Here is a 24,596-nt window from a genome sequence, read left to right as displayed (position 1 = left end):
AGGAGCTGAGTGAAAGAAAAAGGAGAAAAAAATCTGTTTTCCAAAGGAGAAAATGTTGATACTGGGATGGGAACTTTTAGAGCTAGTCCCATAGCAGAGGGGTTAAGAGCCAGACATGGAGGAAGACTGGTTGGGTTCATGGCCTGACTCCACAACTGAGGACCTGGCTGACCCTGGCCAAGGTGCTGGAACTCTCTGTGCCTTAAGCACTGATCAGATGACACCCACCTCATGGCACTGACATATAGAGTTAACATGTGTCAAGTGTTTACCACCAAGTCTGACCCATGTTCTCTGTACATATGTGCTATTATTATCTCTCCCAGGGTAGCCAGATATTGTTCGCCTTGACAATTCCATTCCGGCCTTTCCTTTTTCTCCAGGAAATTGAGGCATGGTTCTGGGATCAAAACCATTCATAGTAACAAAATGAGTCACCTTTCTGTCTGGAAGGAAGGCAAGTAACTGTGCTATTCAGCAAGCCTGCCTGTAAACACATCAAATTTTACTTGATTTAAAAAACAGAAGACACAGTCACACTCACTGGCCCTCTGACTCCTTACCTGTAAAGTGTGATGGGGACTGTGGATCCGATCCTTACAAATTAGGTTCCCAGGAGCCCAGGTATTCCTCAGAGGTGTCTGTCTTAGGCCTCTCAGCAGGTAGCCAGGAGAAGCTGTGCAGGCAGGACCCCGGCCCTCATGGCACCTGTCTTACGTATTTTTTCATATTTGCATCTGTTTTACATATTATTGTAACTATAAGAATAAAATACCTGTAGATGGCAACTGAGCAGAACTACATGCTTTTGACTAAAAAGGTAATCAAGTTCTTCCTGGAGTAAGAGTGTCAAAGCTTCTCTTTTTGTAATGAAGGCTGCAGACATTAAAATATTTTCCCCTTTTCTTTTATTCATGACAAATCCAAATGAGCATAGTTTGGAAAGCAGCAGGGAGGAATGAACAAATTAAATGAATTCCAGTGCCGAATATTAACGTAGCACCACAGAAAGGGGGATGCTTTGCAATTTTAAGGCCTTTAGGAAAATATTTTATCCTTCTTAGAAACTTAGCACTGTCTGTGGAAAGGCTTTTCTCATAGCAGATGTGTGTGTTTGGCCCTGATGCCAACAACTCACAACTAGCAGAAGGTCACAAGGAGGCCCAGTATGTAGAGCCCAAGCCAACCTTGACCCATCTTGAATGCCAAATTCCCTATGTGTGACTTAGTTGAGCAGCAGCTTCACCACTTGTCCTGATGAATCTCTTGCCTGGGTGTTAGGAGAAACTTGCTGTTCAAACAGCGGTGGCAGGACAACAGGATGGGCATCAACTTGAACTTGTTAGAAATACAAAAACTCAATCTCCGCCCAAGACCTACTGAATCAGAATCTGCATTTTAAGGAGATCCTGTGTGATTTATCAGCATATTAAAGTTTGTGACACACAAGACTAGGCCAAAAAATTCAGACTTAGAGAACCATGGACTAAGGAGGGAAAGGCTGAACTTGGTCAACTCAGGAAAAGGTTCTTTAAGCTTTCCTGTCTGTGTTCTAAGTCTGAATACCTGACCATGTGGCCTGACAGTGCTCTGGTGGCTGAAAGGACGGCAGGGTAGAAGCACTATATTCTCCTCTCTCCCTGGGCCCAGGGCAAGGGGACCGCATCCCACCAGGGTCCCTGTCCAGGCCTTCAAGGAGGTGACCAGAAGCAGAGTGAGCCACAGTGCACGGTGGAGTTAGAATCAATACAGAAGGGCAGGAGACACCAAAGAGCAGCTTCAGAGGCACCAGCTTAGTAGGGATGTAGGATCAAAACATCTGCTTTCTCATTATGTGCTAAGGAGGGAGGTGGACAGTAGTTCTTAGATATGTTAAGGTTTCACCTCAGTTTTCCTCTTAAAGTGGTATCAGTCAAGCATCTCCAGAGAACCAGAAACAACAGTATACAGACAGAGAAAGAAGTAAATTTATTTTAAAGAATTGGTTCATGCGATTATGGGGACTGGCAAGTCCAAAATCTTTGCCAGTGGTGCAGGCCAGCAGACTAAAAACTCAGGCAGGGTTTCCATGTCACCGTCCTGAGGCAGAATTCTTTCCTTCTTTGGAAAACCTAAGCTTTTGCCCTTAATGCCTTCAACTGATTAGGTGAAGCCATTTCCTTTACGGAGAATAATCTACTTAAAGTCAACTGATTATAAATGTTAATCATATCTAAATAACTTTATAACATCAAGACTACCAAAAAACAATTGAGCACCATAATCCACCCATGTTACACATAAAATTAACCATTAAAAGTTTTTTTTTTTTTTAATGTTTGCAAACCCGCTAAACTGAACTAATTCTCAAGTTTCTTTCAGCTCTAAGGCAGCCTATGTCAGTCCCACCCCTCCCTGTCTGGGGAGGTTTGGGGACACTAATCACAGCCTTCCTTTCTCTAGGGTCTAATCAGCTGATGCCAGAAATGATAAAAGGACAATACCACCTTTATTACCGATGAAACTGAATGGGAAAATATAAACAAATTTCCGTACTCCTTGGAAAACCCTCTGATTGCCTTATAATCATGGCAATAAGTCATCCTCAGAACAGGTTTGAAACCCGTTTACTCAATCAACAAACAACTCACCTTGGTGAGCTGCTTTTCCATGCCAACCAATCAGTTTCAGCCCCTCATCTGAGAGTCAGCCAATCACAGACTCACTCCAATGAATACAGTGAGAACAAATCTCACCTAAGTAACCAGGCTTCTACAGATGATGCCACTGCCCTTAACCGTCTGCAAATCTGGCAATCCCCAAACCCCACACTTCCCAAAAACCCTATATAAATCGGCAGTCTGCTCTGCTCAGAAATCCTTCCTTAAGGGTAAGACAATACACAATACCGGGTAAGCCAGCACAACCTGTACAAGGCAAGGTCATGGTAGCTCCACAGACACATCCGAAATCCCTGAGGGACCAAATTGCGGGGCTGAGAGCTGTGGGGACCATGGTCTCTGGGAACATCTAGCTCAAGTGGCATAACATAGTTCATAAAGAAAATGTTCCACATTCTACTTTGGTGAGTAGCGTTTAGGGTCTTAAAAGTCCCTGAGTGGCCATCTAGGATAATCCACTGGTCTCACCCCTTCGGGAGCAAGGAAGAATGAAGAAAACTTAAGATACAAGGGAAAGATTAGTCCAAAGGACTAATGGACCACATCTACCATGGCCTCCACAAGATTGAGTCTAGTACAACTAGATGGTGCCCGGCTACCACCACAGAGTGCTCTGACAGGGAGCACAATAGAGGGTCCCAGGCAGAGCTGGACAAAAATGTAAAACAAAATTCTAACTCAAAAAGAAAGCGCAGACTTGCTGGCCTGACAGAGACTGGACAAACCCTGAGAGTATGGCCCCAGACGCCCTTTCACCTTAGTAACGAGGCCACTCCTGAGATTCACCCTTCAGCCAATGATTGAACAAGCCCATGGAAAACAAGACTAAAGGGGCGCACCAGCCCTGGGACAGGGACTGGAAGGCAGGAGGGAACAGGAAAGCTGGTAGTAGGTAACCCAAGGTTGGGAATGGCAAGTGTTGACAAATTGCGGGGTAGGTAACCAATGTCATAGAACAATGTGTGTACTAACTGTTCGATGAGAAACTAGTTTATTCTGCAAACCTTCATCTAAAGTACAATAAAAAAAAAAAAAGAAATCCTTCCTTAATCAATTCAGTTTTGTTTCAGATATTGAGTGATGGTCTCATAATCTCATTGAACTTTGACATCCTAGTGCTAGCCCCAACCAATTGTAGGTGAAGTTTATTCTGCTAACTATGTGGAAAAAGGCCAAGGGAGAGCTCTGGCATCCTTTTACTAATCTGTGCAGCAGGTAGAAAAAAAAAAAGAGTAAGGGGAATCCTGACTTTCACTATCCAACTATCGGTGGAATGGAATGTCTACTGGACTCTCTCCAGCTCATCAATCATATTAGTTACTTCTCAGGGGAGGGAGGACAGGGAAACAAATGCAGGGCACAATAGTCATTGGAAGTAACGTGGTAAGGAAGGATTTCAAAGACAAGATGGAATTTGAGATGACCTGGGAATGATGGATCAAATTCATCAAATATCATCGTGTGTGTACCACTGTGTCAGGCACTAGATCCTGGGCTGTATAAACAAAGACAACTCACCATCTCTACCCTCAGGAAGCTCACAGTCTGAGTCCAAACCAAAAAACCAAACTCGTTGCCATCAAGTGAATTCCAACTCATAGTGACCCTACAGAACAGAGTAGAGTTGCCCCATAGGATTTCCAAAGGAGCTGCTGGTGAATTTGAACTGCTGACCTTTTGGTTACCAGCTGAAGCTCACCATAGCTCTTAACCAGTGCACCACCAGGGGTCCCAGTCTAAGTCAACAGTTCTCAAACTTGGCTGTACATTAGAACCACCTGAGGAGCTTTTAAAAAATACCCATGATCCTGAATTAATTTTCTGGGATGGGTCCTGGACATAAGTATCTTTTAAGACCTCAGATGTAGGCAAAGCATTCTTAAAGAGGACAAGAAAGAGATAACCATAAAAGAAAAAAAATAAATAACTTGGACTTTACTAAAATTAAAATCTTCTGATCATTAAAGGACATCATTAACCGGTTGCCGCTGAGTCAATTTCAACTCATGGCGACCCTATAGGACAGAGAAGAACTGCCCCTTAGGGTTTCCAAGGAGCGGCCAGTGAAATCAAACTCCCAAACTGCTGACCTTTTGGTTAGCAGCTGAGCTCTTAACCACTGGGGCATTAGGGCTAAAAGACACCCTTAGGCGAGTGAAAAAACAAGCCACAGGCTGGGTGAAGATATTACCAATGCAAATAACCAAGAAAGGACTGATATCTGGAATATAAAAAGAATTCCTATAAATCAATAAGAAAAAAAATTTAAGTGGGTAAAAGACTTGAATAGTGTCACAAAAAATTATATCTAAAAGGCCAATAAGAATATGAAAAAGTGCGCAGCATAATTACCCATCCAGGAAATGCGCAGTAAAACCACAAGCAGATACTAAAAAGTGAAACTAATGACCACAGCACGGGTTGGTGGAAAATTGAATCAACTGGAACTCTCATACATTTCTGGTGGGAATATAAATTGGTACAACCACTTTACAAAACTGTCATATTCCTCTAAAGCTAAATATATACCTACCCTACATTTCACAGTTCTCCTAGGTATACACACAAGAGAATGAGTACACATTTCCCCAAAAAGCACATAAGCAAAAATATTCATGATATGTCCAAACTGGAAACAACACAACTTACATGTTCCTTAAAAGGAGAATGCATAAATAAATTTCAGTATATTCATACAACAGAATACTACATAACAATAAAGAAGAATGAACTATTGACACATGGAACAAAATGGATGAACCCCACAGACATTTTGTTGAGTGAAAGACACCAGATATAAAAGAGGACATACTGAATAATTTGATTGTTAAGAGAACAAGCAAAACTAATCTTAGATGACTTGACTGGAAGGGCATGGTAGATCTTTCCAAAGAGCTAGAAATGCTTTGTTCCTTGAGCTGGGTAGAGACTGGAGCCCTAGTGGCACAGTGGTTAAGAGCTTGGCTGCTAACCAAAAGATCCACAGTTCAAATCCACCAGCTGCTCCTTGGAAATCCTATGGGGCAGTTCTACTCCATCCCATAAGGTTGCTAAGAGTAGGAATTGGCTCAATGGCAATGGATTTGGTTTTGGGTTTGGGGTAGAGGTTACAAGGGTGTATACAGGGGCATTCTCAGAGAGGCATTAAGCTATGAGCCATCAGCAGATGGAAGCAGGAGTACCTTAGTCCTGGAAGGGAGAACTGGGCGGAGCATCATAGCAAGTGACTCTAAAGTAGAACTCAGGGCCGAAAATTATTGGTCTAAGTCAGTGGTTCTAAAACTGTGGCCCCCAACCAGCATCATCAGCACCACCTGGGAACTTGTTTGAAATACAAACTATCAAGCCCTGGTGGTACAGTAGTTACTTGCTTGGCTGCTAAACAAAAGGTTGGCAGTTCAAACCCACCAGCCACTCTGCAGGAGAAAAATGTGACAGTCGGCTTCCGTGAAGATTTACAGCCTTGGAAACCCTATAGGGCAGTTCTACTTTGTCCTGTAGGGTCACTATGAGTCAGATTCGACCTGATGGCAATGGGTTTGGGGTTTTTTGGTGCTAAATAAGAAACTCTGGGGGTAGAGTACAGCAATCTGTATTTTAACAAGCTCTCCAGGTAATTCTTACAGGCACTGATATTTGAGAACTACTGGTGTAAGTGGATTTCATTTAAGAGTGAGAAGGAAGGGTTTTGGGAGAAGTGGGAAGAAACAGCAGTGTCACAAAGCATGTCAAGTATAACAGGAACAGAAAGCACAGCTTAGAGAACAGTGAAGAAGAAACTTGCTTATTTCTAAAGACTAGTCCCATTTCTAGGGACTAGTTACTGGGGGATCTTATTTATTGAAAATATCTCTTAATCTGAAAGATCATTAGAAAACGGTGTAGAGCCTTAATATGGCAGAGGAGCAAGGTAAAATGGGGGAAGAGAAACCCCATGCAGTGAAAATCCCAACAGGAGATAACTGAAATCTTCTACACGTAACGTAAAAAAAAACTACAGTCCCTAACAGTAAAAACGGCCAGGGAGAAACAGCTCTGAGGGACTCAGCAATGCTTGGTAACAGAATTTGAATCTCCTGCAGGGATGAGGAAGCAAAGGTTACTACAAGGTTTTGAGGCTTACATAACTAGGGCAATGGTCATCACCAACACAAATGAGGAAGTCAAAAAGAGAAAAAAAAAAAAGAGAGGAACCTTACTGAAAAACTGGATAGGAACATGAGTTTTGTTTTCTACTTTGGAGAGTCAGGCTAGGGCATCCAAGTGAAGGTGTTGTATAAACAGCTAGATGTGTGGGACAGGAACTGATCTAGAAATGTAAATTTGAGAGTCAGCATACGGTTTTTAGATAGAACCTGAGGAAAGACAAGAGCAAAGGTCAACAGCTTGGGAAAGGTGTTCAGGGCCATTTGTGAGATTTGGTCACAACTTTACCCGCAAGTAGAACTAGATTCCTTCCCTGGGACTGTTTTCTTAAATGAAGTAGCATTTTGCCCAGAATTACACTTAACAGAATTAAAATATATATTTGTGGGTGTTCACTAAGGCAGGTTTTCTAGATCAATGCTTTTTATACTATTGTTTATGGAAAACAATTCTAGGTGAGGGAGCTCCTGGGTGGTATAAATGGTTAACTGAAAGGCTGGAGGTTTGAGTACACCCAGAGGCACCTTGGAAGAAAGACCTGGAGGTTTACTTCCAAAAAAGACAGCCATTGGAAACCCTATGGAGCACAGTTCTACTCTGACACACACGTGGTCACCATGAGTTGGAAGTCAACTCAATGGCAACTGGTTTGTTGTAGGCGAAGCTAAGAAAAACATCTTTCTTTCACTAATGAGTCCATTTGTTTAGTTGTTAAATGAAATGTAAAGATTCTTTTATAGATCACTACTTCCTTGAGTTTTTGATATCCTAGTATGGGTTGTGAAATGCCAAGAGGAGAATTTGAGACAGTTTCTCAAGATTATTTAATAAGATAATCCTTTACTCATGGGGGACTGATGACTTCTCCTGGAACCAATGTTCTACTTAATAGTCTGGGAATCACTGGTAAACATTATGGTGCTAAACCTGCTGCACTGGAATCACATGGAGTGCATCAAAATGCAGATGCCTGTACCCTGCCCAAGACCTGATGAGTCTTTGTTTAACAAGATCCCCAGGTAATTGTAAATTGTAGTCAGGTTTGGAAACAGCTGGTCTAGATAATTTCTACGGCTCCTTACAGGGGAAAACAAAGTGGAAAAGAAGTGTCTGGAAGAAGGAAAGATGTAAGAAATGTGTTTGGTAGAAATTAAACAAAATAAGGCATAAGAAAATATCATTGAATGTTGACTAAGACAAGGTCACAAGTGACCTTATTGCATATTTTTGTCCAAGTACACCAAATTCTACCCATTTCTCCAACATATAACACATTTTTACAACTGTTCACTTTTCCACTTGTATAGTAGCTATAAGGGAAAGTTACTTAGTACTACCAAAGTTAAAGCAGAACCTAACCCAGTTCTTCATTTTGTATTTCTTTCCTTCTTCCTGGCAAGCTATTCCCAATCCCCATCACATGGCTGGCTCATTTTCACTTATCAGGCCTCAGCTTAAATGCCATCTCTTCAGAGAAGCCTTCCCTGGTCTCCCCTAGTCACCATCTCATTCTCCTGTTTATGCTCTTCATAGCACTTTTAGAGGAAACCTTTTTAAAGGTAGACTGTAAAATACAATGGGGCATGCCCGACCTTCATTTTAGTCGTCATCTTACCTCCAATATTCCACCATCCTTCACTCTGTATGGAAACCCTGGTGATGTAGTGGTTAGGTGCTACGGCTGCTAACCAAAAGGTCGGCCATTCGAATCCAGCAGGCACCCCTTGGAAGCTCTATGGGGCAGTTCTACTCTGTCCTATAGGGTCGCTATGAGTCGGAATCAACTCGGTGACAAGGAATTTGGGTTTTGGTGTTTTTCACTCTGTATCTTGGAGACAGGTTGAGAAACATCTCCCAGTGTTTGGACATGATTTCCCAGGTGGCTAGGACTCATGTCAACCTGGAGTTAAAGACCTTTCTGGCTGCTGGCACCTCTGCCTGCACCAGCAAGAGGTTTGCCGTAACCACTGAGATTCTGGCTTCCCCGCAGTTTCACTCACTCTGCTGATGAAACCTAGTTTCTCTTTTCAGTGAGCTGCTGAGGGAGAAAAAAAACTGCCTTTTCCCACTTCCTGCTTGTTCTTTTCCCTCTACTTATCCAGTTTCCATGCCCAAGGCTCCCAGCCTTCTTGTCCAGCCCAGCCAAGGGGAAGCCTCAGAATCTTCTTGTCTCCCAGCAGGCTCTGCATGCCAATGCAAAGAATTCTGAATGTGCAGTCAAAAGACACATGTATGAGTCCTGAATGCACAGACTTTTAACTTCCTCAAAACTCCCTGTTCACCTCACAATAGGATTTTATATGTGAAGACAAACACAATAAAATGTAGGGTGATTTACAGTAGCATAAAGTGATTCTAATAAACAGAATAAAGTTTATCTGAAGCAGTACTGAATACATTCAACATATCTCCATAGATAAATTTAGCATTCAAAATCATCAAAGATACTTTAAGGATTACCAACATTGAAACAATATGTATAACAGGGTAGTTTATAAACTTTTCAAGTATAAAGATATATTTTTAACATCAAAAAATATTTTCAGAATGTTACCTCATAGTAGGTGTCATTTATTATTCATTTATTGAGAAAAATATATCTAATAGTAGATTATTAGGCCACGTGGGATGAGATCTTTGCCTAGCAGAGATGATGGGTACTGATTCTACCAATCAGATTCTCCTTCTTGCTAGTTTGAACTGGAGACACAGACAGTAATAACATAGCAGGGATCCTAAGAGAGCAAAAGTCTTAAGTAACCAAAAATCTTTCAAGGTTTGAACACTTTGTTTGAGATGCCTATAAACTATCTGGAAACCCTGGTGGTGTAGCGGTTAAATGCTATGGCTGCTAACCAAAAGGTCAACAGTTCAAATCTGCCAGGCGCTCCTTGGAAACTCTACGGGGCAGTTCTACTCTGTCCTGTAGGGTCGCTATGAGTCAGAATCGACTTGATGGCAGTGGGTTTGGTTTTTTGGTATAAGCTATCTAAGAGGATGTGTCAAGAAGACAATTGAATATGTGAGTTTGGAGCACAGGGTAGATCTCCTCTTATACTGCGTCTGCGATTCTGCCCTACTTTGAAATCAGTAAGTTAGCCTGCTACAGTTTCATGGATGCTGGCAGAAAACAGGCCCTGTGGCAGAGACAAAGAACTCTATTACTCACAATACATCAAGTATCAGAAGCATCAGCATATTTGTGTTAGTTTTCCTTCTCTCCAAGCTAGGGTTACTATGAGTTAGGAATCGACTCGACGGCAGTGGTTTTTTTTCCAAGCCCCATAAGCAACATAGACAGTCATACGGAAGCCTGCACATACAGTGGGGTGTATTACGAGAGAGAAACACTGAGCTTCAGGACCTGAGTCTTTTATAATGGTCAGTAAACATGCTTGTGCTTTGTTTTGGAGGGAAAAGCTATTTCTTTCAGGGTTGTCTGCTATGAAAACTTCCTTAAAAAGATAGTCCAGAACAAAGGGTAGTCAGTTCTGTTTACAATATACACAGAAATATGAGACACCCATTGAGAATTATTTCCCAACATATGTACTTTTCCTTCTTTGTACTTACTAAAATTGTAATTATATAGTTATTTGGATGATTATTTATTATCTGTGTCTCAGTAAATTCTATGAAGGCAGGGACCATGTCTGTTTTGTTCATTGCTACATTTCTGATGATTAGCAGAGTGTTAATACATAGTAGGAGCTCAATAAATGTATTAGACAGCTACACTAGAGACAACAACCATAAGAAAATGAGTGACAGATTGCTGATGTCACAACCACAATGTACTTTAATGATATTTCTTTACATTCATTTGGCACTGTTTTATTTTACAAAGTATCTTTCATACATTATCTCCCGCAAGCTTCACACAAAATTTAAATTAGATGAAAAGCTGAAAAACTTTTCCAAAGTCACTGGACTTTTTAAATGAAAAAAGCAGCCCTAAAATATGGATATTCTAGGTCAATACTTTCTCTTCTGTTTCGTAAGGCCTTTTTATCCATGACAATTACTGTATTTTTACAAAAATAACACACACCTTCCACGTTTGTTTGCCAACCACACCCTCCCCCGGCCCCATATTTTCCTAAGGGCTGTGATGACAATGTTTTTTACATGTTGCTTTGAAAAAAAAAAAATTAGCATAGTGTGTATACAAAAATACCTTGAGGGGGGAGGGCTCAGTTGGCAAACAAACCATAGAAGCCATGCGTTATTTGCATAAAAATATGGTACAAGATAGGACACTTCAAAGCAAACTGTGGGAAATCTATTTTTAATGTTTAATTTAAATAAAAACTTAAATATTTGTGGAGACATTTTATTTATTCATTACTGTTATCACAATGTAGGTGAACAAATAGGATTCAATTTCCTTCTGACTTTGAATTTAAAAGCAACTCTCTATATGTTTATAAAGTATGCAACATTTATACATAATTTTAGTCTTATAAAATACAATGAAGCAGATACTACAGCTTCTTTTTTAACAGATGATGAAATCAAGACTCGGTAATTCACGGAAGTCACACAGCTAATTCTCCTGTGGGTTAAAATATAGAAATGTTAGACTGAAAATATGAAGCCTTCTCACAAAGGGAAACGACTCCCAAAGAGGCCAACATCTCTTTCTTCAACACCACTCAAGACAGTCTGCTTTAATACGTTCCTCTTTATACTAGTCCCTTACTTTGTCCTACTATGTCAAATATTGTGAAATTAGAAAACTTTCCTAAAAAAATAAGCCAATTCTTCTAAAAAGTGGTTGACATTAACCTCATGGAGGGAAATATATGTTCATTCATCTTTAGATCTCGATTTTTTTCTGGAAGTATAAAGAATTATATAAATATTAGTAGTTTAACACTGTAATATGCCTTAAAATTCACACTCAGCCATAAGATTGGCAGTGCGGCTGATTATTAAGAAACACATAAGACTAGCAGAATTTAAAAGACTACCATAGCCCTCAACATATTTTCTCCTTTCATCTAAGGCTTATCCTTCTTTCCTCCATTATTTCAAAATGTTGCATCTAATCTCATGTGTATAAAGAAAATACTTCTCAGTTGGGTCATTTATTTTGCACTTAATACATATCGATTTGTGACATTATCTTTTTATATCTTTCCCAACTGAAATACAGATTAGTACATGGATTATGTCCTATAGTTTTAAATTTTCTCTCCTCTGTTTGGCACAGCTTCAAGCTCAATTTAGGTAAGTTCCTAACTCTGCTCTACTTCCTCTGCATGTTTAATCTGCAGAATTAGCCCTACTCTATTTCCAAGCCTAATCTTATTGAGGCAAGAATAGACATACGTCCTTCCAAATCAGTATTTTGGGGCTTATCCTCAAGTCTGAGCTCCAGTGGCATAGTGGTTAAGAGCACAGCTGCTAACCAAAAGGTCAGCGTTCAAATCCACCAATTGCTTAGAAACCCTATGGGGCAGTTCTACTCTGTCCTATAGGGTCGACCTGAGTCAGAATCAACTCAACGGCAACGAGTTTGGTTTTTGTGTTTTGGTTATCCTCAAGCCATGTGCCTTAGTTTCCTAGTGCTGCTGTAACAGAGATACCCTAGATGGATGATTTTAAAGAACAGAAGTTTATTTTCTCACAGTTCTGGAGGCTAACAAGTCCAAATTAGGGTCTCAACCATATCGATTCCTTCCATGCTGGTAGTCCCGATGTTGCTTGGTTCCTTGGCGAGCCTCAAGTGGCATTTGTCTTCCCCAGTTTGTACATGCATCTGTGTCTCAACTGCTCTTTTTATAACTCAGAAGTGATTAGGTTTAGGACACACCCTACACTGGCATTGCTATAACAAAGAAAACCCTATTTCCAAACAGGATTACATCCACAGGTATAGGGGCCAGGATTCCAACACACGTTTCGGGGGCGGGGGGGCCTAATTCAATCCATAACATCATGCTTGCAGCTAGTCCAACCTAACGAAGCTCTCCAGGTGTGATAACTGGCCTCCTACCTTCCCCATCTGGAGCCCCAAAGTGCCCCTTCTCATAGCCTACTCTCTATTCTATTGCTGCTCCCATGTTCCTGGTCTTACAACTCGTTTCATAATAACTCAGTCACTCCCAGAAATGGAGCCATACCTTGCCAGAAAATAATTTCACCCTGCCCTGAACCTCAGCCCTTGGGGAAGTTTTCTCTGCCTATAAGAAACTGGGGATTAGTTCTTAAATTGGCAGACAGGGAAAAGGAGAAAAACACATGCGCTGTCCATAAATATCTGACTTATTCCTGTCCCTGTGCCCTTGTTCATCCTGCTCTCTCCTGCATTTCTCTTTTCTGTTGTTTTTAAGTGCTATCTAGTCAGTTCCAACTCCTAGCAACCATACAACAGAATGGAATATTGCCCGGTCCTGTGCCATCCTCACAATCTTTTTTATGATTGAGCCCATTGTTGCAGCCACTGGGTCAATCTTTTTCATTAAGGGTCTTCTTTTCCACTGACCCTCAACTTTACTAAGCATGATGTCTTTCTCCAGGGACTGGTCCCTCCTAATAACATGTCCAAAGTTCGTCAAAGTCTCAAGATCCTTGCTTCCAGCATCACAGCAACACGCAAGCCACCACGGTATGACAAAACTGACAGATGTGTGGGGTTCTCTTTTCTACCAATCCCTAAATATTCCATCTTCCAAGTGAATTTAATGTACCTTCTCCAGAAAGCCCTTCTGGCCACAACTACTACCCTCTGATCCCTCCCTAACTTTCACAGCCTCCTTCTTACTTTGAGCTTATATAGTTGTAGAAAAGTGTTCTAAACTATAGCTGTTAGCTTTTTCAGGACACAGTCTGTTTCTACGACTCTTATATTCCCTAAATCTGCTTGTATACTGTGGGGAACTTGTTCAATTCATTTCGTATTGAACAAATGATGCCCCATGTTTATCTGTAAGATGTTATCATGTATAGGGAGCCCAGTAGCGCAGTGGTTAAGCACTCGGGTCAGCAGTTCTAACCTGCCAGCTGCTCTGCAGGAGAAAGACGTGGCATTCTGCTTCTGTAAAGATTACAGCCTTGGAAACCCTGTGGGGGCAGTTCTACTCTGCCCTATAGGGTCGCTGTGACTCAACAGCAACAGGTTTGGTTTTGGTTTTTTAGCATGATGTAAATGCTCAGGCAGTCCAATAGATCTTGTTTTAGCCTGTTATTCCTCAAATATTTAAAGTGATAAAATATATATCATAATATATACTATGAGTACATGAAGGATGATCGATCCTTTAACAGTTAGATATTACAGCATGCATCATATATGGGGGGATGTGCATGCGTGCGTGTGTGTTTAAAACTGGCTTGACTCCTTCAATTTGTTCTTTTTTTTTCCAATTTCTTTAGGTTTCAAATGATGAGAAAAAATGTATTCTTCATTTTCAGTCATTAAATTAGTGTTACAGCAATTGATTTCCTGGGCTTACTCCAGGCCAATTGAATCAGAATCTCTGGAGATGGAGCCTTGGTAACACCATTGTTCACAAAGTTTCTCAGAGGATTTTAATGTGCATAAAGGCTGAGAACCCCTGGTGTGACTCCTTTGGACATTTGAACTAAGTACTTCCAAGTTATAATATAGTAGAAGTTCCTAAAGAAGGATCCAAGCAATTACTGTCTAATAGAAATATAATGTGAGTAACAAATGCAAGTGGCATATGTAATTATAAATTTTCTAGGAGCCACATTAAAAAAAAGTAAAAATAAACATATTTTATTTAACTCAGTACCTAAAATATTATTTCAGCATGCCATCGACATAAAATATTCCTAATGATATATTTACATTCTTTTTGTTTCATATGAAATCTTTGGTATTTGTTGTGTATTTTTACATTTAAGCATATCTCAGTTTGGACCAGCCACATTTCAAGTGCTAATTGCTATTCCTACTGTTCCGGACAGTGTTAAGGATTGAATTGTGTCCCCCCAAAATATGTGCTAGAATGCTAACCCCTATATCTGTGAATGTAATCACATTTGGGAATAGGGTTTTCTTTGTTATGTTAAAAAGGCCATATCAGTGTAGGGTATGTCTTAAATCTACTCACTTTTGAGATATAAAAAGAGCAGATCAGGCTCACAGAAGCAAACACACAAAAAAGGGGAAGATATATGCCACGTGGAGTCTTAAACAAGCTACTGAGTTTAAGACTGGAGTTACAGAGCTTAGATAAGTATCTGCTCCCAGAGCCAACAGAGAAAGAGCCTTCTCTTAGGGTCGGTGCCCTGAATATGGACTTCTAGCCTTCTAGAAAGCTAGACAATGAATAAGGAAGCCCAAAAAAGAATTGATGCCTTTGAGTTATGATGCTGGCGAAGAATATTGAATACACCATGGACTGCCAAAAGAATGAACAAATTTGTCTTGGCAGTACAGCCAGAATGCTCCTTAGAAGCAAAGATGGCAAGACTTCATCTCACATACTTTGGACATGTTATCAGGAGGGATCAGTCCCTGGAGAAGGCCATGATGCTTGGTAGAGGGTCAGCCAAAAAGAGGAAGACCCTGAATGAGATGGACTGACACCGTGGCTGAAACAATGGGCTCAAGCATAAAAATGACTGTGAGAATGGTGCAGGACTGGGCAGTGTTTCATTTTGTACGTAGAGTCATTACGAGTCAGAGCGGACTCAACAGCACCCAACGACCACAACAACAAGAGATATAAATATTTGTTCATTAAAGCCACCTACTTGTGGTATTTCTGTATTTATGTTACAGCAGCACTGCATACTCAGCATAGGTGTAAGCTATGTACCTACAAGGTCCTTTCTATGACCCTAACTTTGACACTTAATTCTATCATTTCCAGTCAAGTCTGAAGCACCAGCGAGACAGTTTTACAGGAATCTCTTTTCATGACGAACCAGTTCTATATCTTTACAATCTTTACAATTTAACAAATACTTATACTCACCTAATGATCCTCTTTCTTAGTGTCAAAATATAACCATGAATACGATACAGTCTATAACCCCAAAGAGCTATAAGTAAAAGATAGTGTTCATGGAAAGACATTAATATCAAGAGAAGGGTCAATGTACACAAACTTTTTAAGAGGACGATGGTTGATCATTGTATTGGTTTGCTGTGGCTGCCGTAACAAATTACCATAACAAACACTAAAACTTATTGTTCTAAAACAACACAAATTTATCATCTTACATTTCTATAGGATGAAACCGAAAATGAGTTTCACTGGGCTAAAATCAATTTGTCACCAGTGCTGTGTTCCTTCTAGAGGTTCTAGAGGAGAATATGTTTGCTTGCCTTTTCCAGTTTCTAGAGTCTTTCCACATTCCTTAGTTTATGGCTCCCTTTGATCTTTAAAGTCAGCAATGGCCGGCCAACAACTTCTCTCACATCACACTTTGCCACTGATCCTTCTGCCTCTCTCTTCCATATTTTAGGATGATTGTTATTACACTGGATGGACCTGCCCAGCTAATTCAGGTTACTCTCCCTAAAGTCAGCTGATTAGTAATCTTAATTACATCTGCTACTCTAGTATTTCTTGTAGTTTTGGTTTGGTTTTTACAAATTCCCTCAACTTGTGTTTATCTGGAAATGTCTTAATTTCACCTTCATATTTAAGAGACAGTTTTGCTGGATATATGATTCTTGGCAGGCAATTTTTTTCCTTCAATTTTTTAAAATATGTCATACCATTGCCTTCTTGCCTGCATGGTTTCTGCCAAGTAGTCCGAGCTTATTCTTATTGGCTCTCCTTTGTAGGTGATTTTTTGTTTATCCCTCACTGCTCTTATAATTCTCTCTTTATCTTTGGTTTTGGCAAGTTTGATTATGTCTTGGTGACTTTCTTTTAAGCTCTACCTTATGTGGAGTTCAATGAACATCTTGGATAGGTATCTTCTCATCTTTCACGATACCAGGGAAGTTTTCTGCCAAAAAATCTTCAACAATTCTCTCAATATTGTCTGTTATCCCTCCCTGTTCTGGTACTCCAATCACTCGTAGGTTATTTCTCTTGATAGAGTCCCACATGATTCTTAAGTTTTCTTCATTTTTTTAATTCTTTTATCTGATTTTTCTTCAAATATATTAGTGCCAAGTGATTTATCTTCGAGTTCAGAAATTCTAGCTTCTACTTGCTCAATTCTGCTCCTCTGGCTTTCTACTGAGTTGTCTACTTCTGTAATTTTATTGTTAATCTTCTGAATTTCTGATTGCTGCCTATCTATGGATTTTTCCAGCTTATTAAACTTTTCATTATGTTCCTGAATAATCTTTCTAATTTCTTCAATTGCTTTATCTGTGCGTTCCTTGGCTTGTTCTGTGTATTGCCTCATTTCCTTCCTGATGTCTTTAAGGGTTCTGTATATTAAACTTTTGTATTCTGGCTCTGGTAATTCCAGGAATGCACTTTCATCTAGAAGATCCCTGGATTCTTTGTTTTGAGAGCTTGTTGAGGTGATCATGGTCTGTTTCTTTAAGTGACTTCATATTGACTGTTGTCTCCAAGCCATCTATAACTTATTATATTAGTTTATGCTTGCTTACTGCGTCGTAGCTTCTTGCTTTGTTTTATTTTGGTATACCCCTATGGGTTGCTTGAGTGAGCTAGCTTGAGCCTTTGGAGCTCTGACATCCTGTCCCCAGATGGCTAGAGCTGTTTTCAGGTATATCAGTCTAGGAGTCCATTCAGTTTTTTTGTATGAATTCAGCTCAGGTTTCCAGGTAGCTGATCATCAAGTGTGGTACTGGCTCTGTCCTACAGTCTTAGAGGTGCAGGGGTGATTGGTGTATATACCAGTATCTGATTGCAGCAGGGGGTCACGGTCTGAACAAGGCAGGGGGCTGAGAACTGACCCTCAAGTGTCTCTGAGGAAAGCACATCCCTGTTCCCTAGAGCGTACAGGTGGGTGGGTTCTGCAGACAGACCATGGGCACCCAAAATTTTTGGTTGTAAGGACTGGAAGGTACCAGTTATCTTTGGACCCCTGTTGAGGGTGGTTGGGTGACCTGAGTGGAGCTACCAGTCCTTAGGTCCCTGATATGGGTAGGTGAGGACCTTGTTTAATAGGCAAAGCAATGTCAAACATCAAACACCCACGTCTCCACCACACAGCTGAAATGGTTGGAGTTTGCCAAAAGGGCCTATTCTCCCAAAATAGGCCCACACAAGTCCATGCAGAAGGGGAAGGTGCTCAAAGTCCACGGATGGTTTGTGCCCAGAAAGGAGCCGCTTCTGTCCTGAGCTCCCCCAGTTAGTGGAGCTAGAAAATTATCTTTTCCCGGAATTGCAAATTTTTTCCTTCCCCAAAGCCAGGAGGATGGCTCTAGGTGCTCAACTTTGCCTATCTCAGGCCCAGGGAATTCAGCCACTGAAGCTGGCTTGGGGGTGGGGGGGCATGGTAAAATATATGCAAGTACTTAGCTTTTGCCGAGAATGCCGTTCTTCTCAGGTTCTGGAGGTGTGAGTAGGCTGTGTGGCTGGCTTCTTCTCCCCGAGGAAACTGCGGCCCGACACTAGTACCAGCCTGCTGCCGGTGCTCCAGGAATCATGCCTGAGTGCTCCCCATGATTCAGGTCCGGTAAGTCCTCTCCGCTTCTGAACGGTCTCTTTCTCCCCCTGCCCCTCAATTCGTTTTCTAAGCTTGCCTTTGAAACTCAGGGCTCCGAGCTTGTCACAAATATACTCGTTTCACTTATTTTTTCGGGTTTTTGTTGTAAAGGGGGCTGGCTGGAAGCATCTGTCTGTTCCCCCATCTTGGCTCCACCTACATCTGCTACTCTAATTCTCCTTTGCCATGTAACCTAACATATTCACAGGTTCCTGGAATTAGGACATAGACATCTTTGGGAGATCACTATTCTGCTTACAATCGTGAAAGGAAAGGAACTGTTTTGACTCCAGAATAACACCAATTGGATTCAGCCCACATCCACTCTCCTAGGGAGAAAAACTGATGGCCAAGATCAAGCCTCTGTAAGAAAATGAGAATAAAAAGTAGAATGTTTTAGAAGACATTTTTTTCCCCCATTCACCTAGTTTCCACTTCCCCTGCTTTTGGCAACACACCTCAACTCAGTTTCCCTTTGGAGAAATACCTGTCCCGCATTCTCAATCTGTGGGGTTTGACTTGAGATAGGCATGGGGCCTAGATCTGGCCAATCACTGTAATTCATTTCTTTGGCCACTGTGAGTGGTTCAAGGGTACATATGACCCAAACTGACCCAGTTAGAGTCAGTTTGGGAGATTTGAGGGAAGTATTAAGAAAGTGAAGGGCTCTTTTACTAGGGTTGTGGTCTTAAAAAGCTATTCCTGCCTGTGAGTGAAGCCAGTTCAAAAGAAAATACATTTAAATGATGGAGAGAAAACAAGTCCTGCAATTAAGCTTGATCCCCAGAATCTAGCCATGCCTGCAATTCCTCTTTGTGAAATTTTTAGTTATGCCACCCAACACATTTTCTCTTCATTCCTTTCTTCCTTTCCTTCCTCCTTCCTCCCTTCCCTCTCACCTTCCCTCCCTCCCTTTTTCCCTTCCTCCTTCCTTCCTTCCATCTTTCCTTCCTTCTTTTCTTTCCTTTGTTTTTGTTTTGGCAATGCAAATTTCTGTCACTTACAACCTAAAAACCTTGACTTAAAAAATTATGACAGAATATAATACAAATGAGAATGGAGGGTACTTTCACCACTTCAGGAAGATGGCTGCTATAATATATTGCAAAATGGAATGACATAGGTGCTTGTCTTACATACAGAAACAGACCCTGAGATGAAGAAAATTTTCCCGGGAGAAACCAGAATAAGGGAACAGACAAACATAAAAGGGTATGGGAAAAAGACAAATAAAGTTGAGATTGGCCTACTTCCTCAGGGGAAATCTGGAATATAAATTATATCTCAGAGGTATCCTGATTTGAGGCTAGGGAACTAGCTTTCCTACTTTAGCATCTGACAGTCATTGCTTAAGAACTGCCCCAGGGGACCTAAGCTCCCAGCTCTGGGTTTAGCAAAGCAGCCCCAGTAACAAGAGAGCAATTCTCCAAAGACTAACTGCAGGTACTGTTAAGTGGGGGCCAAAAGGCTGTGAAGCACAGAAACAGTAAAAGAGATCTGAGGGGATATGCTACAGCTTGTCCATGAGAAAGAGCTTACAGAAGAAGACTGGAGAAAAAACGAGTGCCCCACCACAGAGCCTGGGACAGTGGCTGGGGATGGTCCAGGGCTCCTACCTGTGATGGATGCAGTTAATGTCACAAGAAGGAGAGGATGTGGTGACATGAGCACTGAGTCATACGTCCTGGGAGGGAGCGCCAGGGGAGATGTCAGAGATGCAACACTGGGAGAGGTCTGATGAGATAGGAAGTGGCAGAGGTGATATAAGTCGATGTCAGAGGAAGGAGGAAGGCGGCAGAGTAAGCATTTCTGAATGTACATGAATGACTGCGGCACCCCCAAAGAGCCAAGAGTAAGGAATTGGGGCAGGTATTCCTGCAATTCTTTGATTAGACCTGAGTTGGAGAAATAATTATTGTAGGTTGGTAGGGCTTGGGGAAACACAGAGGACACACTTGTTGTTCTGCTACATTATAATTACTGAGTGCAAATGAGAGTGACAAGCACTATCAGATATTAAAGGTAAAAAATAAAAGACATCAGATCTGTCTTCTCACTTATTGCCAGCAAATTTGTCCCTTGTGCTGCTTCACCTTTCCAGGTCAAGAGCCTGAATTAAGTTTTCATTCATGCTTCCATAAAGGGAGATTTTTTAAAAAGTCAGACATTAGTCTAAAATTCTCTATCCATGTTGTTTAAAAGACTATTCAAAGAGATTATACTCATTAGTTCATTCCATAAATATTTTTTAATTAGGTACAATATTGCTGTTGCTGTATGCCACTGAGTCAATTCTGACTCATAGCGACCCTACATGACAGAGTAGAGCTGCCCCATAGGGTTTCCTAGGCTGAAATCTTTACAGAGGCAGATCACCAGGTCTTCGTTCCCACAGAGTGGCTGGTAGGTTCAAACCGGCTACCTTTTGGTTAGCAGCCAAAAGCTTGACAATTTAGCCACCAGGGCTCCTTGGTACCACATAAAACCCAAAACTAAACCCATAGCTGTCGATTCTGACTCATAGCAGCCCTGTAAGACAGAGTAGAGCTGCCCCATAGGGCTTCCAAGGCTGTAATCTTTATAGGACATGGAAACTCTGGTGGCGTAGTGGTTAAGTGCTACAGCTGCTAATCAAAGGGTCGGCAGTTTGAATCCGCCAGGCGCGCCTTGGAAACCCTATGGGGCAGTTCTACTCTGTCCTATAGGGTTGCTATGAGTCGGAATCGACTCGAGGGCACTGGGTTTGGTTGTTTTTTTTTTGAATCTTTATAGGCAGCCCTGGTGACGCAGTGGTTAAGAACTCAGCCACTCCTTGGAAATCAGTTAATGGTACCACAGGAGGCGGATAAAAAGGAGAAAAAAAGAAATAGTCATGGATTGAAGATGAACCCACATATGTGGGATTAATAAAACTGTGATTCTGTGAAATTAGGTAGACTCTGACCTTGGCAAACTTAAAATCTCATGAAGGATGCAGAGCACATCCACAAGAAAACAGGTTAAGAAGTGCGCATGAGACTTCAAAACAAGCATTATAGAAGAAAAAACTTGAAAGAAAGAGGGAGACGGAGAGAGAGAAAGAAAGAAAGAAAAGATCAGGTTCTGGTGCAGTTAACCGTAAAGGCCAAAGTCACACCACTAATAAGTAGAAGGTAGGTGAGTTTGGAAATTAAATAAGAAAAGGGTAGCAAGTTCTCACTTAGTAGGTAAATCGTATGTGAGAGAAATACTTTGTTCTTTTTCTCTTTATCATTAAACAACTGATTATCCAGAATACCAGTATATCTCTCCCTGCAGTCACATAATGGTCATCCCGTATTTAGATCAGTTTTACACGACTGCTTAAAATCTTCCCCAATTCCTAGGTTATGTGAATTTTATTCCTTTTAACTGTATCAAGAGGGTGGTATTGGGAGGTTACTGAAAGGATTATCAGGAATTAGACAAAACTGCTGGTTGTGTCATCATGGGAAGCCACATGTAAACTATCACCAAGGTTACAACTGTAAACATGCTCGGACAAACTGTTGCAAACCATTACCAGATTTGGATGAGGTTTCCAGAGGAAGAGGACAACCAGCTAAACAAGCAACAAATCAAGCAACATTTACTGAGTACTTGTTTGTACAGATTATTGCTAGGAGGTGTTGCTAAACAAAACCAGAAACCCCAGAAGTACTGTTGATGTGTCAGGTGGTGGTGAACAGAACTGATGGGAGAGGTGAGTAATCACCTCACCAAGTTCCGTTTGGGGGAAAGTGCTCAGACCTTAGGGAGAGAAAGAAAGATCTTACAGTGGAAAGAACGTGGGATATGGAATAAAATACCTGGGTTCCAATCCCAGCTTTGTCACTTAGGAGCTGTGCAACTTGGATACATTAGTTTTTTCTTCGAAAAACAGTTCTAACAATATTGATGAACACCTTACTTCATGAGGTTGCAGTAAGAAATCCTTGTAAACTATAAAAGAGTAAACATGTTCTTTATTTACATCCTGTGAGGTCCTTGGCCAAACTGTGTGATTTACACCCTCTCAGGTCTTCTCTGCACCTTTTATCCTCAACAGGACACCTGTTTTTCCCTGTAGGGGTCAGCATACTTCCTTGTCCTGTTCTCTCCCCAAAGAGATGGTAAGCCTCTTGATAGCACGGCCTCAGTTTGTTTTGCAACCACAGGTAACAGTGATCCCTACGCTATGAAGACTCAGCAAATTACTTAATGATAGCGTCTTGCCTCTGAATAGTTATTTGAACTCCTTAAGATACTCTCACACGTGTTTTTTACATGCACCCGTCAGATTCATTTTGTTAGACATATTTCTGATCATGTCATGCCACTGCAACTTTTGTAAACAGCTTCTCAGCTGAAAAAAAGTCCTGACTCCTTTCTAAACTGTAAGGCCTTGCTACTCAGAGTGTGATCTCCAGACTAGCAACATTGACACCACTTGGGAGCTTTTTACAATAGCAAACTCTCCAGCCCTACCCCAGAGCGATTCCACAGGAGAAAGGCATGGCAATCTGCTTCTGTAAAGATTACAGCCTAGGAAACCCCAATGGGCAGTTCTACTCTGTCAAAAATCAACATAACGGCACCTAACAACTCAGACTTATTCAGCAACTACATCTTAACAAGGTTCCCACTGAATTACATATACAGTTTCAGAGGCACAACTGCTGGTGGCATAGTGGCTAAGAGCTACGGCTGCTATCCAAAAGACTGGCAGTTCAAATCTCCAGCCACTCCTTGGAAACCCTATGGGGCCGTTCTTCTCTGTCCTGTAGGGTCACTATGAGTCAGACTTGACTCGAGAACGGGTTTGGTTTGATTTTACTGCTGGGAAAAGACCCTCAACCCTTTAGCAAAAGTCTTCTTTCCTTAGGTGCTCTTATCTTTAATTATACTAGACTCCAGTTATTCTGAACTATTTACTATTTCTCCAACAAACTTTGGACTCTCCCATCTCTATGCCTTTGCTGATTTTGTTCTCTTTACCTTGAAACCTTCCTTCCTATACACCAAGTCTTAATTCTCTCCGACCTTTAAGGTGCAGCCTCTAGCAGAACACCATTCTCAGGATACAAGCCCCAATATTGTCCTCCACCAGAATGATTTATGCCTATTCTGAATTCTCCATGATATTTTATTTGTATCTGCTATTTTCTATCCAGCATTACTATTTGAGTACCTCTTCACTGTCTTGCTAAACTTGAAGCTACAGGGGTAACCCAGTGCCATCGAGTCGATTCCGACTCATAGCTACCGGGGTAGGAGGGCCATATTTAGCAAATAAAAAGAAAAGACGTCCAGTAAAATTTGCATTTCAGAAAATAATTTTTATAAGTATGTTTTATGTGCTTCAAAGGATATACTGAAAATATTTATTCTTTATCTGAAATTCAAAGTTTACTGGAAGTCCCGTATTTAATCTGGCAATCCTGTTGAGGAGCATAGGGTCCATGTTGTCCCGTATTTAATCTGGCAATCCTGTTGAGGAGCATAGGGTCCATGTCGTCCGTAACTTTATACAGTGCATCCCCCAACTGCTCAATTTGTTTAATGACCAATGTATATACCCAGAGACTAACCCAGTGCCTGGCACACAATGAAGGCCCAATAAAGGGCAATCTTCCAATTATGGATTGGGTTGTGTGCGCGTATTACACTTAACGCTGCATGTTTTTTCTAATGCTTAGGGGAAAAAAACGAATGCTTAAAAGCGTCCATTCGTGCAGTTTTTCACACTTTAGCTGGTAGAGTTCAGCACTTGATAGGAAAATATTCAAGGGCTCGGAACGTACTCGTTGCAAGATGGACCCAGAGGGTTACCGGTGGAGAGAGAATCTTATGCCCACGACGCTGACCAGCCTGCGGCAGACGGCGGTAGGCGCTGACTCCTTCCCCCCTCCCCGGGCAGGCTTCCGGGATTTCCGCGCAGGCGCACAAAGCGCTCCGGCCCCGCGGGCCAGGATGAGGGAGGCGGAGCTCCCGGGGCGCGTGCGCGGCGGCACGGACGCCCTTCCCTCAGCGGGGGCGCGCGGCGCGAAGGACTCACGGAAAGGGGGAAGTCAGGTGGCCGCTGCCGCCGCCGCCGCCGCCGCCGCCGCGATTTGTCGCCAGAAGAAAGATGGCGGATCTGGAGGAGCAGTTGTCTGATGAGGAGAAGGT

The 24,596-nt window shown here is 41.6% G+C and overlaps 1 protein-coding gene and 1 long non-coding RNA gene across 34 annotated transcripts in view; one reads left to right on the top strand and one right to left on the bottom strand.

The window, feature by feature from the left end:
- LOC111749740 (uncharacterized) overlaps window positions 1-24,596 on the bottom strand; it is a 121,117-nt gene extending 96,521 nt beyond the window's left edge. For 27 of the 33 annotated variants that reach the window (XR_010322611.1, XR_010322612.1, XR_010322617.1 and 24 more), the window contains exon 1: window positions 1-24,497. This exon is cut by the window's left edge and continues 3,794 nt beyond it. This is a non-coding gene — a long non-coding RNA (uncharacterized LOC111749740). The other 6 variants (XR_010322632.1, XR_010322638.1, XR_010322634.1 and 3 more) reach the window with 6 other exon arrangements.
- Window positions 24,485-24,596, top strand: part of CAPZA2 (capping actin protein of muscle Z-line subunit alpha 2) — a 46,538-nt gene continuing 46,426 nt past the window's right edge. Inside the window, exon 1 of the mRNA XM_023544660.2 lies at window positions 24,485-24,594. Within this exon, the coding sequence (XP_023400428.2) occupies window positions 24,556-24,594 (39 nt within the window). The 5' untranslated portion in view covers window positions 24,485-24,555. The remainder of the gene's footprint in view (window positions 24,595-24,596) is intronic.

Source organism: Loxodonta africana, chromosome 8, assembly GCF_030014295.1.
Source record: "Loxodonta africana isolate mLoxAfr1 chromosome 8, mLoxAfr1.hap2, whole genome shotgun sequence".
Lineage (NCBI taxonomy): Eukaryota > Metazoa > Chordata > Mammalia > Proboscidea > Elephantidae > Loxodonta > Loxodonta africana.
The sequence above is the reverse complement of the archived record's forward strand: the minus strand, read 5'-3'. Positions and strand labels throughout refer to the sequence as shown.